Consider the following 17,679-nt stretch of genomic DNA (forward strand, 5'->3'; position numbering starts at 1 on the left):
CCTTGCTGCTCTCCTACTACAACCCAGCCTACACACTTCACTTCTTTATTTCTAACCTTCTCATTGTACCTCGGTCTCATTTATCTTGCTGCTGAACCCTCTCAAATCCCGTCTCTGGCCTGGAACAACCTCCCTCTTCGTATCAGACAGATAATCACGCTCCCCACCTTCACAGCCATACTGAAGGCCCATCACCTCCAAAAGGCCTTCCCTGCCTAAACTCTCATTTCCTCTTCTCCCACTCCTTTCCGCTCTACTTGGATGTCCTTCCGTCACTTCAGACTTAACACGTCCAAAACAGAGCTCCTTACCTTCCCTCCCAAACCCTGTCCTCTCCCTGACTTTCCCATCACTGTAGTTGGCACCACCATCCTTCCTGTCTCACAAGCCAGTAACCTTGGTGTTATCCTTGACTCCTCTCTCTCATTCAACCCACATATTCAATCCTTCACCAAATCCTGTCAGTCCCACCTTCACAACATTAACACAGTCACTCATCCTATCCCGCCTGGATTACTGCACCAGCCTCCTTGCTGACCTCCCAACTTCCTGCCTCTTCCCACTCCAGTCCATACCTCGCCTCACTGCCGGGATCATCTTTCTACAAAAACATTCAGGACATGTCAGCTCCCCTCCTCAAAAATCTCCAGTGGTTGCCTATCCACCTCTGTATCAAACAAAAACTTCTCACCATTGACTTTAAAGCACTCTATCACCTTGCCCCCTCCTACCTCACCTCCCTTCTCTCCTTCTATAACCCAGGCTGCATACTTTGCTTCTCTAGTGCCAACCTTCTCGCCTAGTCTCGATTTCTCCTGTCTCACCGCCGACCCCTGGCCTCTGGCCTGGAACACCCTCCCTCCTCACATCCGCCAGACATTTACTCTCCCCGCCTTCAAAGCCTTATTGAAGGTACCTCTCCTCCAAGTGGCCTTCCCAGACTAAGCCCCACTTTTCCTCATCTCCCACTCCCTTCTGCATCACCCTGACTTTCTTCCTTTGCTCTCCCCGCCCCCTCAGCCCCACAGCTCTTATGTATAGAGCCGTAATTTTATTTATTTGGATCCATGTGCGGTTCCCCCACTTTAGACTGTGAGCTCGTTGTGAGCTGGAAATGGCACTGTTAGTTATCGTATTGTACTTTCCCAAACGCTTAGTACAGTGCTCTACATACAGTAAGCGCTTAATGAATACGATTGAATGAATGAATCGCCCTTGCACTTAGATTTACACCTTTCAGCCTCCCTTCCCTCAGTGCTAGAACACGTATGTCCATATCTGTAATTTATTTATATTATTTATATCAACGTCTGCCTCCTCCTCTAGACCGTAAGCTAGTTGGGGGCAGTCAGGGCTCGGTAAATACGACTGATCGACAGAGCACGTCAGTGTCGTCAATGAAACTGAACTCACAACCACACATAGCTCCCTATTGTTTAAGCGCTGTTTTGTACAAATCCTCTTTTCCTGCTTCTTCCTATCTTTAATGATTTCAGTGTCGGTCTCTGCTCTTTGATTCTCACCTCTTTGAGGAGAGGGATCATATCAACGATGTTTGTTGTCCCCTCACAAGACCTTAGTACTAAGCTCTGCACGAAATAGATAAGGACTATTGGAGATGATGTGGAAGAGGGGAAAGAGATGGAAATCCCATAGGAACAGGAGAAGAGAATAAATGATGAGGAATGGCTGCATGATATTTAAATGCAAATTTAGTATAACGACCTTGAGGGGCGATGGCCCAGCTGGGGACCGGGGTAGGGGGGCAGTTAGTCAAGCTGGGGCACATGGAGGGTCTCCCCAGCAGCTGAAGCTTCTTCAGTCATCAGGTCCTTGTACTGCCGCTTGAAGAATCCAAGCTGAAGAGGGACAGAGAGTCAGGGAGCAGGGGATGAAGAAAATGGGGGGGGCACAGGCGGTAGGAAAGGACACGTGGAGAGAGAGAAGGGGGTGGGAGGGTCAGGGAGAGGGGACTGGGGAAAGGCGGTGAAGACGTGGATGGGGCAGGAGCAAGTTGGGGGGCAGAGAGAGGGTGGGAAGGTGAGTGGGATTCACCTTGTACAGGCCGGCAGTGAGGAGGGCCAGCAGCACCAGCCCCCCCACGGAGCTGCCCACGATGATGGGGAGGGGACTGTAAACCTCGTAGCGCTCTACCACGGTCTTCGCCTGGCACGTGGGGGGAAGGGTCTCTATCACAAAGAACCACGAGCACCAGCCCCGGCCCCCGTCCAACGCTAAGGCCCAGGCCTACCCTTCCCAGCGACAGGCTTCCCTGCCCCCCAGTCCAGGCCTCCTTCCGACCGCGACCCCAACCTCGGATACTCCCGCTTTGCCCGGCCGGATCCCGGGCCTGTCGCTGGCCCCCGTCCCCCTCCTCCAGCCGGCCACTCCCCCGACCCTAGCGGCCTCTCCCTTCCCCTTCTCCACAGTCACCTGGGCTGTCAGGAATCCCTCCTGGCCAGGAAACTGAGCGTACCTCTCCGTGTCAAAGAGCAGAGCGGCCCAACTCGGAACCGACAGCCGCTTCTCCTTCGTCTGCCGAAGAGGAGAGGGGCTGGAGCCACCGGGCCTGGGGCCCCGCGGACACAGCCCAGGAGGAAGGGAACGTGGCCGGCTCGGGGGCGGAGCGGGCCACGGCCCCGGACGGCAGGCCCGGGAGGGCGGCTGACCCCTCCGGGCCCGGCCCGAGGCCCCCACCCACCTACCTGGACTGCCCAGCCGAAGCTGAGGTTGCCTTTGAGGGTAAAGGTGAGCTCCTCTCGGACTTGAAAGGATGTGATGAGGCAGCGGATTAGCCGGCAGACGGCGACCGAGCAGTTCTAGGGTTGGGGAGAGCGGGGTCAGAGGGACACAGTCGGGGGCTGCTCTTGCCCTAATCCGGGAATTCATTCAATTGTATTTTTTGAGTGCTTACTGTGTGCAGAGCACTGTACTAAGCACTTGAGCACAATGCTCACTCTTCCACTCAGCCCACCTGGCTCACAGAGAGGGTGAGGACGGGATGTGGGTTTAATGGTCAGGTGCGGCCTCAATTCAGACCCCAGAGCAAGAGAGCAAAGTTGAGGGAAGAAATTCAGAGCAGCTGAAAATGGTGAAACGGGGGAACTGGGATCAGCTGAGAAAGGTGAGAGGGGAACTTGGACAAGACGGGTAAAATCTCCTGGAGAAAAAGCCGAATGGACCCAAGGCATTTACCAAGGCTTGGTGAGCAAACCGGGAAGCCGTGCCTGATTGAGGTGGGGAAGTGGGGGTCGAGGAAAACCTCACTGTGCCTCCCCTGACATGACCTGACGTCCTCACCAGGTCGGGGCCCTGCTGGAGGAGGGCTCGGAAGCCAGGGTCCCGGGGATTTTCTGTGTCACTCACACACTGCACTGGGACGTCCTGGGTGGAAGGGGAGAGTCTGTCAGAGGGAAGTTCTAGACCACAAAGGATGGCGGGGGGGAAGTTGGGGTGCGGGCAGGGCTGAGGAAGAGGGAGGGGTGGGGATGAGGGGGGAGATGACAAGAATTCTTCGTCCTTCTTAGGGATCGATTGATGGGGAGCCTCCATCGCCCTTATCCGGGTCGGCTGAGAAAGGAGGTTGAATATCCGATCAGGGGGGAGGGAGGGAGGATGAAGGGGATGTCCGGTCTGGGTGTGGGCTTTCAGGGCAGGGGAAATAAGCTTTCAGGGGCTGGGAGGTGACGACACCCTGCTCGGGAGAAGGAAGGTGTCGGGGCCGGGGGTCCCTAGGGGATGACGACCTCCGGTGAAGGGGGAGGAAGGTTTCAGGGGCCGTGGGTACCTGGAGGGGGACGACCTCGGGCTCGGTCCACACGGGCAGCCCGTCCAGCTCCACGGGGATCCAGAAGGCCACGGTGACGTTGAGGGTCCGGAGACCTAAGTTGTTCACCTGGTCGGGGAGAGGCCGCGGCTCATCTTTCCCGCTCCCTTCTCCGGGCCTGGTGAGTCCTGCCCTTCCACCCTGCCCCGCGCTCCCTGTCGGCCTGGGACCCCAGGCCTTTCCTGTGATCCTCCACGCCCGCCCCACTCCTGGTGCCCTGGGCCTTTCCCGTCATCCCCCGGGGCCCCTCACATGGTATTGGTGCTGCAGCACGTGGCCGCTCTTCTCCTCCGACGCCGAGAAGTTCAGGTAGCCCGTGGATTGCTCCCCGCTTCGGGGTCAAGGAAGGGGAGACGGAGAGGACACTGAGACACGAGGAGCCGGAAATTCTGCTCCTCTCCTCCCAGGACCCCATAGATTTTTCTCTTTATTTTGAGTCTTTTATGTTTTCTTAGTGTTTGATGTGTCTGTCATCAATCCCTTCTCCCCCACATACACTCCTCGATTGAGATCGCTTTGAGGACCAGGGGCTCTCAATTTGCACCTGTTTTTCTTTTTCTTTACAATGTGTAGTACAGGGTTGTGTGTGCAATAAGTGCCCAATAAATACTAGTACTATGACTTCTATTGGCAAACATTCACAATACATAGCGACACATTTCATCTACACACCCACAGTGTCACCCACACCCATACACGTCTACACACACTATTATGCCCAAAGTTGGATCTCGGAGGGCAGCATTCAGGGTGTCCCTGGGGAGCCTCGAAGTGGGCATGGGAGGCCTGACAGGAGGCCAAGGGTCGGGGGCGGCACCTGCTGATGACCACGTTGACCCCATATTTGACGGGCAGCTGGTGCTGGAAGAAGGCTCTGCTGGTCTTGGGGATGTTGTTGTCGCTGTGGGGAGAGAGGAGGAGAGTCGGTTTGGGAGGGCTCTGGGGGCAGAGTTTGGGTGCAGAAGAAAGGGCGAGAAGGCCGCAATAGCTGCTGGGAGCCTGGACTCTGCCCCGCCAGCCGCTCACCTGGTGGCGTTGGCGCTGAGGAGGAGAGTGCTACCGAAGTCGGCCGTGGGCGGGACGTCGAAGGTGACCAGGAAGGTGGCCTGGTGGGAGAAGAGAGAGAGATGGCGAGGAGGAGAAAGAGCCGTGGGGAGCGGACCGGAGGGCTCGGGGGGAGCGTGAGGAGGGGAGGCCGGGGACGGGCCCGAGGACGCGGCTGTGGGGGCGGCACTGCTGACCTCGGCTCCCTCCCGGAAGATGGGATGGCTGATGCTGCAGCTGCTGCTCCTCGGCCGCACGGATTCGCAGGTGAGACGCGGGGCCCGTGGCTGCCGGGGGTTCTGGGAGGGCAGAGCAGAGGGGGTGAGCGAGGGTCACGGCGAGGCCCCCGGCCCAGCGCCCCACAGAGCGGTCCGACTCACCTGGAGCACGGAGACCCGGCGGTGGGACAGCCCCGGGGGGTAGGAGAAGGTGACCAGGGTCCCGTACGAGTCCTCGCCCTCGTTGCGCACGGTCACGGTGATGTTCAGCTCCAGAGACGTCCCCACCACCAGGGTCTGCTGGCTGCATGGGAGAGAGGAAGGGGCTGGGAGTTCCCCCAGGAGGAAGATGGGGTCAGATGGGAGCGGGGGATGGGGACCCGAGAGCTTGGGTTTTGAGGACGGGGAGCGAGAGGTGCTGTGTGGGGAGAGGAATGGATGAGTCTGGGTCTCCGTGGATTCCAGAGACCCTTCTTCAGACAGACAGAGCCCCAGGGCCCAGGACTGGGCCACGGGACTGAGCTGATCAGGCCTGGGTCACGACTGGCTAGATTCGGGCAGTCTTTGTCTCAGCGGCTCCCCGTAGCCCAGGGGACTGAGTTCAGCGTCATCGACCTCAGTGTCCGGTTCACAGATATTTCTATGTGGGGGATCCGGGGACTCCCAAGTCCATCAGCCCAGAAGCCCACAGCGGCCCCGCCTGCTCCTGTCCTAACACGAGCAGGTGGACCTGTAAGAGACCCCGGCCTCCGGGGCCTCGAGGTGGGCCGGCATTCCCGCCGGGCTGCAGCCTTGCCCTTCAGACTCTCGGCGGGCAGGGCGTCACCTGGAGAAACTGAAGGCGACACTGAGGTCGTCCTGGCAGATGCTGTCGGCGCCGCAGTTCTTTTCGAATGGGAGCTACGGGAGAAGGGGAGGAGCCTGAGTGCCGGGCCCGAGCCATGTCTCCTGCCCCAGCCCCTACCCTCTCCCCAGGTCCCGCCCCCCAGACCACAGGGTCCGGGTCAGGGCCCGGCCCCCTCCCCAGACTCACAGAGGCGGTGAACAGGTCCTGTGAGCCCGCGGCCAGCACGGGGCGGAGCCGCCCGGACGAGGCGATGGGCCGGCCCCACAGCGAGAGGTTGAGGCGCAGGACGATAGGGGTCACCGACTCCTCCACACACATCTGGGGGACACCTGGTCTCAACAACCCTAGGCCTCCCTCCCCGTTGCGGACCCGCAGACCCCAAATACCCTGCCCCGGGCCTGCCCCTTACCCCGGCTTCTCCCCCAACAGCGGCCCGGCGGCCTCACGGTCCAGTTCTGCCGCGGCCCCAACTGGCCAGACCGGGGCTGAGCCGTGGGAACTTGGGGTGGCTGAAGCGGGCTGGAACCCTCTCCCCTCCCCACTCCACCCCCATTCTCTAGACTGTGAGCTCACCGTGGGCAGGGAATGTGTCTTTTTATTGTTGTAATATATTCTCCCAAGCGCTTAGTACAGTGCTCTGCAAGCAGTAAGCACTCAATAAATACGACTGAATGAATGAGTGATCCCAGGACTCCTGAGTCCTAGGTCTGAGCAGGGGCACTGGGCCGGAGAGAGACTAGGCCTCAGGCTCCGGCGGCATACGCGGCCGGTACCGTCCCCAGCTAATGAGCCCTGGCGGGGTCCTAGAGCGGGGTCACGGTGACCTCTGGGGCCTAGGGCCCTGCGGCCACGAACTCGGGGGATGGCCAAAGACCACGCAGGGCTCCGTACCACAGTGGCTTCCACCCCCACCCCTTCCCTGCTCCCCAGTTGTCCCGGCCTCATCTCACCGGTAGCAGCAGCTTCATGGACACACAGCTCTCCCCCAGGCCTACAGTTCGCTCCGTCCTCAAGGTCCAGTTCTGGGACTCGACAAAGATGGCACGGGGACTCAGGCGTCCGGGATCCAGGGCCAGGTCATAGGTCGCAGAACTCCGGATGGCAGCGTGAGCTGGCGGGATTGGAAAATTAAAAGGGGGCAGGACTGCTGGGCCCCCTGGGGATAAAGATAGGGGAGTGGCCAGGCGGGCGGGGTGGGGCGGGGCGGGAGACACGAGGGCCTGCCCTGCGAACATCTGGGGGACACCTGGCTGTGGTCGTTGAGCGGCCATGCCGACGAAGGAGGAGTCCACATTCCAGGCCCGAGCCAGAGGCCTACAAGAGCCTGGAGGGCATGAGGCCGGTCCCAAGGAAGGACGAGTCCCCAAGGTTGGGATTCAGGCAGCCCCGGTTCAAGCGGAAGCTGAGCGGGTGGGAGGGAAGCTCTGTGGGGGAGGAGGAACGTTCTCATTAGGTGCTGGGACTCCTGGCACAATGGGCGCTGGGTGGCTGCAGGTCCCTTTCCCCTTCAACACCGCACCACTGACTCACCCAGTTGGTCCCGCGAGCTCTTGTGGACATTGAGACAGACTCTCACTTCCCCGGCTTCCCGGCGGGGGACCATCTGCTCTCCGCAGTCAAACACGGCCCGCGCCAGCTCCGGGGGCACGAATCGCAGGGAAACGTCGACTCTCAGCACCGGTCGGGACCTGGATGACAATGGCAGGGTTTATGGGTCCCCCACTGGGTCGGTGGGGTTCGGTCATGGGAAACGGGATCCCGGGTTTCTCGGAGTCAAAGGGACAACCTTGCTCACCTGAGTAGCAGCACCCGGCCGCGGGCGCCCACGGCCACGTCCACCAGTCCGTCCTGGGTGAGGTCCTGCCCCCCGCTCAGGGCCTGTCCGAAGTACCGGAGCCCCGGGGAGATCTGGGAGCCCCCAATCCGCTAGGGGGGATGCACAGAGAAGTGGGAGGGGAAAGGATGAGAGAGGTCTATTTGTTTATATTGATGCCTGTTTACTTGTATTGATATCTGTCTCCCCCGCTCTAAACTGTAAGCCTGTTGTGGGCAGGGATTGTCTCTCTTCATTGCCGTATTGTACTTTCCAAGCTAATAAGTGCTCTGCACACTTTAAGAACTCAATAAATACGATTGAATGAATGAAAGGTCGGGGGACCGGCCGAGCGGGAAAGCCTGTGGGCTGGAGGGACCGGAGAGATGGAGGGTGATGAGGCAGGTGGGACCTCTGAGAGAGGGTGAGGAGACCCTGCGGGCGGAAGCCCCAGAGTAGGGAAAGATCGGAGGGGTCGGGGCTCACCTGGCTGTAGGTGGGGTTGATCTGGGCCTGCGCCTGGCCGTGAAACAGGTAGACAGCTCCCCGGTTCTCCTCCTCACCAGGGGCCCCCACCGCCACGTCCGCCAGCCCGTCCCCATTGGTGTCCCCCATCACGGCCAGGGCCGCCCCAAAACGGGCCAGAGGGTGCCCAGGCTGTCCCCGGAGGACGGACTCACACCGCCAATCCGCCATCTGCAAGACAGAACCCGCAATGTCTCCGGGCCTCGGGCCTCTCCCACCCCTGGCCTGACCACCCAAGCCACTCACCCGCAGAGGCATAGGGCAGACCGACACGAGCCCCCCTGCATTCTGTGCGTAGTGATGGGGGGCTCCGATGAGGACCAGCTCCGTGCTGCCGTCTCTGTCCACGTCCACGGTGCAGACGGTCGCCCCGAAATAGGAGCCGATCTGTGGTAGGGGGCGGAGGCTGGCTCACGGGGACATACCCTTCCAGGGCCGTGGGCAGCATTGCCCGGGCGGAGGCCTAGGCCTGGGGTTCCCACTCGGCGGGGATGGAGGTGGGGACAGAGGCGGGATTGGGATTCGGGGGCCGCGGGGAAAGATCCCGGGATGGCCCCCGGGGACCAAGAACAAGGGACCAGGGAAAGATCGTGTGGGGTCCGGTGGCGGGGGGGTGTCTCCAGGGGAGGCCTGGACCGGCTGGACCAGAGTGTCCTCGCTCTACTCATGCCCTCCCTCCTCAAATCCGCCAGACAGTTACTCTCCTCCCCTTCAAAGCCTTATTGAAGGGACATCTCTCCAAGAGGCCTTCCCAGACTCACACCCACTTTTCCTCATCTCCCACTCCCTTCTGCATCTTCCTAACTCGCTCCCTTTGCTCTTCCCTCCCTCCCCGCCCCACAGCACTTATGTATATATCTGTAATTTTATTTATTTGTATTGATGTCTGTTTACTCATACTGATGCCTCCCTGCCTCTAGACTGTAAGCTCACTGTGGGCAGGGATTGTCTCTCCTTATTACTGTATTGTACTTTCCCAAGGGCTCAGTACAGTGCTCTGCACACAGTAAGCACTCAATAAATATGATTGAATTGAATAAATGAATGAATGAATCCCCACCCGTTCCCTCATCATCACTCACCTGTGCCCCTGTGACCTCGGCCCACTGATTCCAGCTCCTGGTGACCTTCCTGAACATCACCACTTTCCCCGTGTGTTGGTACCGGGGAGCCCCAAGGACCAGGCCCTGAATCCCTTTCTGAGTGGCCACGTCAGCGGAATAACCTGAAGGGATGAAGGTCGCTGGCACGTGGTCCTGGCCGGTTTGGGAGTCTCCTCCCGTGCAGCTCCCTCCTCTCACGGAGACTGCGCTTCCTCCCGACCCCCACTCGTCTAGTGGAAAGGACACGAACCTGGGACTCAGAGGACCCGGATCCTAATCCTGATTCCACCACTCGTCTGCTGTGTGACCTTGGGCAAGTCACTTAACTTTTCTGGGCGTCAGATACCTCATCTGTAAAATGGGGTTTTAATCCTTCTCCCTGACTCTTAGACTCTTGTGGGACGGGGGGTCGTGTCCAGTCTGATTATCTTCTATCTACTCCAACACCTAGCATGTGATTGGCACACGGTAAGTGGTTAACGAGTATATGATTATTATTATTATTATTCCAATAAGGGAACGCTGCCATCCCTGGCTCTTCTCACCCAGATAAGCGTCATTCATGTCCCCGCTCTCCCGGGAGATGTTGATGAAGGATGAGTCCCCCGCTCTGGGGTACAGGGTCACCCCACCAGACCAATCGAAGCTCCCCACAGCTCCCAGCACCGGCCCGTCCTCGGGAAAACAGATGTCGGTACTGCAGGGGGAGGGCCACTGAAGAGCCCCCCTGACCCCGACAGTCCAGTTGTCCTGCCCCAACCCGTGTCCTCCCCAGGGAGAGAGCCTGGAGTCCCAACCCCACCCCCGGATCGGCCAATGTCCCTCCTCCCTCCCCTGCTTATGCCCACCCCTCCCACCCTCCACAGCCTGGCCTGGGGGGGATCCACTCACAGGAGTCAGCAGAGCACTGAAGCCCTCCTGAGACATCTCGTGCTGGAAAGAGCTACTGCTCCCCGTCTGGGTTCCTAGGGGGAGAAGGACCTTTGGGGCTGGGGGTAGGAATGTGGCCAGCACGCTCATGCGGCAAGAAAGTGGAGGCCAAAGGTTGGGAAAATAAGGTCCCTGGGTTCTGGGTGTGCAGTCCTGGGAGGTGGAGCACAGGCTGGGGTGGAAGTGTCAGGTGCTGGGAATCATGGCGGCTGGGCTCAGGCAGCATAAGAGATCTGGGGTTTGGGGAGGAGACGGTTCCTTTTGGTGAAAGGGTCAGTTGGGGGTGGGGGTCCAGGCTTAGGCTTACCCTCGATGGCAAAGATCTTCTCCTGCAGCTTGTTCCGGATGTTATCCAGGGCCCCAAAGTCGTTAACCTGGAACACGTGGTCTCGGGGCGGATCTGAGGCGATGCTGTCCAGCTCCTCCCGGGCCTCGGGTTTTCTAAAGGCAGTGCCCACCTGTCCGCAGGGCACAGTGGGGTCAGGGCCCGAGGGGAGGGAGAAGCCCAGAGGAAGAGACCCTCGTGTATAGTAGGAGAGTAGGAGAAGCAGCATGGCCTAGTGGTAAGAGCACGGGTATGAGAGGCAGGGGATGTGGGTTCTAGCTCCGGCTCCGCCACTTATCCACTGTGTGACCTTGGGCAAATCATTTTTCTGTGCCTCAGTTACCTCATCTGAAAAATGGAGATTAAGACTGGGAGCCCCGTGTGGGACAGGGACTGTGTCCAACCTGATTATGTTGTAGCTACCCCAGCCCTTAGAACAATGCTTGACACATAGTAAGCATTTGACAGATACCATAATTATTGTTATTATTATTATTACTGAAGCAGCAGAAGGTTCTTGTGCCTGAACTAGAGTTGGAAGGGTGGAAAAGTGACAAAGGAGAAGGCTTTCTGTATGTGGGGGGTAGAGGGAAGAGCAGGGAAGGAAGAGGAGAGCGTCTCCCATCCAGGGGGGGGTTCCTTACCCCGATTGCATAGCGGATGATCCCCGCGGCTTCGGCCAGGGGAATGGTACCGCTGTAATCCAGGGGATCTTTATATTTCTGCCCATCGGTGATGACAATAAGGATCTTGTTGGCATCTTTCCGGGCTCCCTGTGACTGGCTGAAGAGTTGTTCCCTGTTGGGGAGGAAGTGAGAGAGTCTCTGGGGTAGCTGCCTATATCAGATAAGGGAGTGCAGAGGGAGATCCACGCTGGGCCTTGCCGGTCCTCGGCGCCGGCCGCCACGGGCTCGGCGGGCCGTAGCCCAGACCAGCTGAGCTGAGCACATCGTGGTCAGGGGCCCGAGTGTCTTCTCACTGTCTAGGTGGCCACCAGCGCCTCGTTCAGGAGCGATTGAGATCCAGGGTCGCTAGCCAACGATGAATCCCAGGCTAGGCTCCCCAGCTGGTTCTTGGGGCGACCCGGGGACAGACAGATCCAGCACTGAGCCAGAGATCACCCTGGGGAGGGAGAGGTGGCCCCCAGTAGGAAGCTGAGGCCCAGCCAACGTTTGGACTAATTACTTCTACCTGCCTCCATCCACAGACAATTTGCTCTCGGCTCTGGAGGGTGGGACACTGTGATCTGAGGCCACCCTGGGGAAGATGGGGAGATCTGGGATGGGCGGGCCAGCTGGGACTCCCCTGGGGAAGGTGGGCTCCTCTGGGACCCTGCCTGTCAGCCCTTCGCACCTTCCCGTCGGTCTCTGTTCTGGACCCAAAGCAGAGGCCTATTGTCGCGTCCTACGTCCGAGGGGCTCTTGGGACATAAAAGGTAGGATACGGAAAGCGACCGCAGACCCAGACTGCTAGGAGGCCGCAGAGCCCCCCAGGAGGAAACGTACACCACTCTCTTGATGCCAGAGGCAGTGTACGTCAGACCAGTCAGCCGCGAAATTGGATTGATCAGGTCTTCTGGGTTCGAGTTTTTCTTGAAATCATCGAAGGTGAAATGAGTCCGGAACATGTTGGAGAACTGCATCAGAGCGAACTGCGGGAAGAGAGGAATGTCCGCCATCTCCCCTGTTCCCTTCGGGCACGAAGAGAAACACCAGCCGCAGGCCCCCCTCTCTTCCCGCTCTCCCGGCTTCCCCCCACTCCACGACGGCCCCTGGCCCTCGGCCTTCACCAGAGTGCTGGTTCCCTGGAATCGGTCCAACACAGCACGGATAAACCGCTTCATCTGTTCAAAATCTCTGGGGGCGATGCTGCCAGAGCCATCGATGAGGAAGGCCACGTCGCTCTCTTGCTTCGGGCAGTCTGGGAAAGAGCGAATGTAGAGAGAGAGGTTTGAGTGGCGGTCCTCGGAGCGGCCCTTCGGTTCTAGAGAGTTGAGTCCGTCGGCTGCTTCCCCACACCTTCCCTTCTTGTGCTATCCTGACCCGGCCTGTCTTCCTCTCGGAACACCCTGTCTCCTCCCCATCCAAAACACAGCCACCGTCCCTTTCATCTCCCTACCACAGTTCAGGATTCTCCCAAACCTCCAGCCATCCGGCTCCCAAACCCCACTGGAACACGGGACCCCGGGCGCCAACAGAAACATCTCCCCCCAACACCCCACCGGGCCCTTTTCTTGCTGGAACCTCATACTCCCCTGCTTCAGTTCCCAAGAATAGAATAATAATGATGGCATTTGTTAAGGGCTTACTATGCGCCAAGCACTGTTCTGATTGCAAGGTAATCAGGTTTTCCCATGTGGGGCTTACAGTCTCAATCCCCATTTTGCAGAGAAGCAGCGTGGCGCAGTGGAAAGAGTACGGGCTTTGGAGTCAGGGCTCATGAGTTCGAATTCCAGCTCTGCCACTTGTCAGCTGTGTGACTGTGGGCAAGTCACTTAACTTCTCTGTGCCTCAGTTCCCTCATCTGTAAAATGGGGATGAAGACTGTGAGCCCCACGTGGGACAACCTGATTCCCCTGTGTCTACCCCAGCGCTTAGAACAGTGCTCTGCACATAGTAAGCGCTTAACAAATACCGACATTATTATTATTATTAGATGAGGAAACTGAGGCTCAGAGAAGTCAAGTGCCTTGCCCAAGATCACATAGCTGACAAGTGGCAGAGCCGGCATTAGAATCCACGACCTCCCAAGCCCGGGCTCTTTCCACTGGAAGAGAGAGAGAAGGGGGAGGGGGAGAAGAGAGAGAGAGAGGAGATGGGGGGAGAGAAAAAGAGGAGAGAAAGAAGGGAGAGAGGAGGGAGAGAAGGAGAGAGTAGAGAGGGAAAGAAGAGTGGGGAGGAAGAAAAAGAGAGGAGAGAAAGGGGGTGGAGGGGGGGAGATGGAGAGAGAGGAGAGAAAGGGAGAAGGGGGAGGGAGAAAGAGAGGAGAGAAAGAAAAGGGGAGAAAGAGGAGAGAAGGAGCAGAGGGAGAGAAGAGAGGGGATGCCCCCATGCCGTTCCCAGGAAGATCCTCCCACCAGAATACAAGCTCCTCACTCCCCCCCCCGGGCCCTTTTCCCTCCTTCCCTGCCTCCCTCATTATCTCCGGGGACTCGGGGCTTTTAGAACAGAAACTCCTCCAGGGCAGGACTGGGTTTCTCCGTGCTCTGGTTGCAGTGAAGGGCCCTGTGGCCCCTTGCATTCTTCTTTGGCAGCGACCATGAGGCTAGTAGACTCACCCTGCAGGGCTTCGGGGATCTGCTTCTTCAGGAGCAGGTTCGAGCTCAGCAGGAAGCAGAAACCATTCAGATAGGTGTTCTTCCCACAGGCTCGGTGCACCGTGGGGCCGCAAGCCTGGAGGAGCAGGGCCAATCAGGAAACACCTCTCCGGGGATCTGCCTATTCTGCCCATCCTGCCCCCAAATCCCGGCCTGGTCCGGCCCCACCCTGCCACCAGAACCCAGGTCCCTTCCTTCTCCCAACTCTCGGCCGCCCACCGGCTCCCACGAACTGACCAGGAGCTGTGTAGACTTGGAACGGGCAGCCAGGGAGAGACCCAGGGACATGTTCACTGCCTCTGCGGGGGCTGAGGGAAGACACACGCACGGGGTCACACACACACACATATACAGGAGGGGGCAGAGACCCTGCCTGGGACACACAGCAGATCCACCCTCTCCTCTCCACCCAAACGGCTATCTTACTCTCGTGATATCCCGGCTCTCGTAATATCCCGGCTGGATTATTATTCTCTCTGATCTCCCTTCCTCCTCTCTCTACCCGCTCCAGTCTATTCTTCACTCTGCCGCCCGGCTCATCTTCCTGCAGAAACGCTCTGGGCATGTCACTCCCCTTCTTAAAAACCTCCAGTGGTTGCCTATCAACCTCCGCACGAAACAGAAACTTCTCACTCTAGGCTTCTAGACTCTCCATCACCTTGCTCCCTCCTACCTCTCCTCCCTTCTCTCTTTCTACCGCCCACCCCGCACGCTCCGCTCCTCCGCCGCCCACCTCCTCGCCGTCCCCCGATCTCTCCTATCCCGCCGTCGACCCCCGGGCCACGTCCTCCCGCGGTCCTGGAACGCCCTCCCTCCTCACCTCCGCCAAATTAATTCTCTTCCCCTCTTCAAAACCCTACTTAGAGCTCACCTCCTCAAGAGGTCTTCCCAGACTGAGCTCCCCCTTTTCCCTACTGCTTCCTCTGCTCCCCCTCTACCCGCCGCTTCACCTTCCCTCAGCTAAGCCCTCTTTTCCCCCCTTACCCTCTGCTCCTCCCCCTCTCCCTTCCCCTCCCCTCAGCACTGTACTCATCCGCTCAACTGTATATATTTTCATTACCCTATTTATTCCGTTAATGAGTTGTACATCACCTTGATTCTATTATTTTGTTAATGAGATATACATCACCTTACTTCTATTTATTTGTTATTGTTTATATGAGATGTTCATCCCCTTGATTCTATTTATTGCTATTGTTTTTGTCTGTCTCCCCCGATTAGACTGTAAGCCCATCAAAGGGCAGGGACTGTCTGTATCTGTTACCGATTTGTACTTTCCAAGCACTTAGTACAGTGCTCTGCACATAGTAAGCACTCAGTAAATACTATTGAATGAATCAATGAATCTAGGCTCCAGGATGGGGTGAGGGCCTGGGGTCTGAATTCTGGGAGAGGAGCAGCATCCGTGGCAGAGGGCTGGGGGTAAGCGACGGGATACCTGGCCGCTCGGATCAGGGAGTAAAAGGTTGGAGTGGAAGAGGCCCGGGAGTCAGTCCAGAGAAGGAACAGCTGACTTTCCCAGGGATGGGGCCCTCCACTAGGGAGTTGGAGAGTGGGGATCGGGGAGGGACGGTGCTCACGCTGCAGGAGGATGGGAGTGCATCTCCCGGTGCCGTAGTCACACTTGTATAGTCGTCCTGTGGTCGCCGCTGATTCCCTCTCCAGCGGGTCTGCCACCACCAGCCTGGGAAACCACAGATGGGAAAATCCAGGAGTGGGGAACTGCCCGATGGCAGGGGGCGGGGGAGGAGGGACGACCACCAGGAGGGCTGCGAAAGTGGAATTGCAGTGCAAAACCAAGATGGAGCGAGCTGTAATGCTCAGTGCTCCCTTGATCTCCTCCAGCGGAGTCGGAGGAGGTGGGTGGGGGTGGATCCTCGATACCCCCATCCCTAGTGGGGCAGGATGACCAGCCGCCTTGCCTGGTCCTGACCAGCCGATTCCCTCCCTGGCACCGCTGTGACCCTCGAGCTTGGACCAGAGGCTGTCCGAACAATAGGTCTGGGCCTGGGATGGGCAGAGCTCCAGTTCTCTATCCTTCACACCAACTCAAACCTAAGGGCGGGACAGTGCAGTGAGCCCTTTTTGCCAACCGCAGGGGATCAGCCTGGCTGCACGCTGGGTCCGTTTGCACATCCCGGTTAGTGCCCCACACCCGGGAGGGAGCCGGAAGCCCAATGAAGAGCTGGTTGGTGGCCTTTGGGCAGTCCACATTCTGTGCTGGGCAGGCCAAGGACAGGCTCGGACCAGGCCCGTGAGAGGCTGAGGGGGCTGGGGGCGGTCCAGTCAGGAAAGCCGCAAGGGCACCGCCACTGAGGCCCCTATGAGAATTCAGAGCCTCATCATCGTTAGGGACTTCTGAGCCCACGGGGTCCAGAGAAATCCAAAATGGAGAAAACAGCAGAGATCAGGGGCTCATAATAACAATAATAATAATAATAATCGTGGTATCTGCTTAGTGCTTATATGTCAGGCACTGTACAAGAAAATTGGGTTGGATGCAGAGAGGAAGACTGAAAGATTGAGGTGAGAAGAGGAGGGAAGGGGAAGGGGAGAAAGGGGTCTCCACAGGACAGATGGACACGGAGCCTTACTGTGAACCCTGGAACTGGACCACACTCTGGCCAAACCCAGCTCCACCCATCTGGAAAGTCATAGGGTTTTCCGTTTCCAGGTTGAATCCACAGCAAAAGGCCAGACCTGAAGAAGGCGGAGGAAGGAGAGCAGTGGTGACCACCTGGTCCATGGATCTCTCTGTCAGGGACCGCTCAATCCGCAGAGCCCACCCGTCCTGCCCCCAAGCCCCTCTAGGTCCCCGGACACAGGTCCTCCAGCCCTGACTTCACCTTGAAACTCTCCCACTCCACAACATGGACAGAGACATCCCGCCCCATCCGTACCTTGGCTGAGAGAAGAAACTCCCATCCCCCATCAGTCAGTGAATGGCTTCCCTCCCCGCTTTGCCCGCTCCCTCCTCACCACCCCCTCAACGGTGAGGGACTCGACGGGATCCTCTAGGCCAGGCGATGGGACAACTGGGATTCAGCTGCCCTAATTTCTGAAATCCCACCTCCTCCTAGACGATCCATCTCTTCTCACTCCTCCTTCCAAACTGCTCAAAACCTTTCCTTTGCCTCCCAGGGTGTCCTGATCCCAACTCCAGCTCTCTCCTGTCACGTACTCCAGCTATCCTGGCTCCCACGCGGCCTCTCCAAGCACTGGTCTAGAGCTCAGGTGACTGTCCTCCCTCTTGCCCACTATCCCCAGGCCCCACCCTCACCCCTGAATGCCTCTCCAGCCTTCCCCCCACTTTTCCGCATCCTGACTCACCAGTCAGCAGGAGTAGCACCCCGGTGTCCATAGCAGGACCACCTGGGGACACTCGAGGTCCGGGACTTCGTCAAGAGAGTCGCTGGACTGGGGCCCCGTGGTTGGATAACAGTGGAACGAGAAGTGGACCGGACTGGCGACCAGTAGCCAGGGAGGTAAGTCTAGATTAGTTAAAGGTGGGGGCGGGAGCGAAAGCTAACCTCAGAGGGGTGTGAAAACAGCTTCCTCCCCAGCCCCCAAGGTCCCGCCACCCTCTCACCACCTTCTCCCCCCTGTGTGGCTGCCCCAGCCCTCCCACGTGCCACCTGGGGTTATTCAAAGGCTCTGTTATGGAGTCCACTCTTTTCGGTCTCCTTCTTTGTAATAGTTTTTGTTAAACACTTAATTATAATTATGATACTT

General features: G+C 58.4%; 1 protein-coding gene across 1 annotated transcript; it reads right to left on the reverse strand.

The window, feature by feature from the left end:
• Nucleotides 1-1,694: 1,694 nt before the first annotated feature.
• On the reverse strand, nt 1,695-17,431 carry LOC114809036 (integrin alpha-D-like). The gene is made up of 30 exons (XM_029057668.2): nt 17,278-17,431; nt 16,542-16,647; nt 15,528-15,631; nt 14,185-14,255; nt 13,909-14,023; nt 12,421-12,551; nt 12,137-12,282; nt 11,276-11,429; nt 10,614-10,764; nt 10,268-10,341; nt 9,922-10,051; nt 9,356-9,498; nt 8,520-8,660; nt 8,235-8,444; nt 7,731-7,861; nt 7,466-7,623; nt 6,886-7,046; nt 6,122-6,253; nt 5,915-5,988; nt 5,251-5,392; nt 5,068-5,169; nt 4,853-4,932; nt 4,644-4,727; nt 4,079-4,157; nt 3,788-3,895; nt 3,301-3,384; nt 2,706-2,819; nt 2,434-2,535; nt 2,056-2,166; nt 1,695-1,859 (listed from the first exon to the last, which is right to left on the reverse strand). The coding sequence occupies exons 1-30, from the start codon at nt 17,306-17,308 to the stop codon at nt 1,770-1,772; spliced, it is 3,459 nt and encodes a 1,152-aa protein (XP_028913501.1). The 5' UTR covers nt 17,309-17,431; the 3' UTR covers nt 1,695-1,769.
• Between the last annotated feature and the right edge of the window lie 248 nt (nt 17,432-17,679).

The sequence above is a fragment of the Ornithorhynchus anatinus genome, chromosome 2 (assembly GCF_004115215.2).
Source record: "Ornithorhynchus anatinus isolate Pmale09 chromosome 2, mOrnAna1.pri.v4, whole genome shotgun sequence".
Lineage (NCBI taxonomy): Eukaryota > Metazoa > Chordata > Mammalia > Monotremata > Ornithorhynchidae > Ornithorhynchus > Ornithorhynchus anatinus.

Bases quoted from the DNA above. Each gene is read 5' to 3' on its own strand.
- LOC114809036 (XM_029057668.2), bottom strand. From the start codon at position 17,308: ATGGACACCGGGGTGCTACTCCTGCTGACTG. The intron at 7,862-8,234 runs GTGAGCCCCGAC...CATCCCCCCTAG, and splicing joins TCAACCCCACCTACAGCCAG to CGGATTGGGGGCTCCCAGAT. The intron at 3,896-4,078 runs GTGAGGGGCCCC...CTCCCCGACCAG, and splicing joins TGCTGCAGCACCAATACCAT to GTGAACAACTTAGGTCTCCG.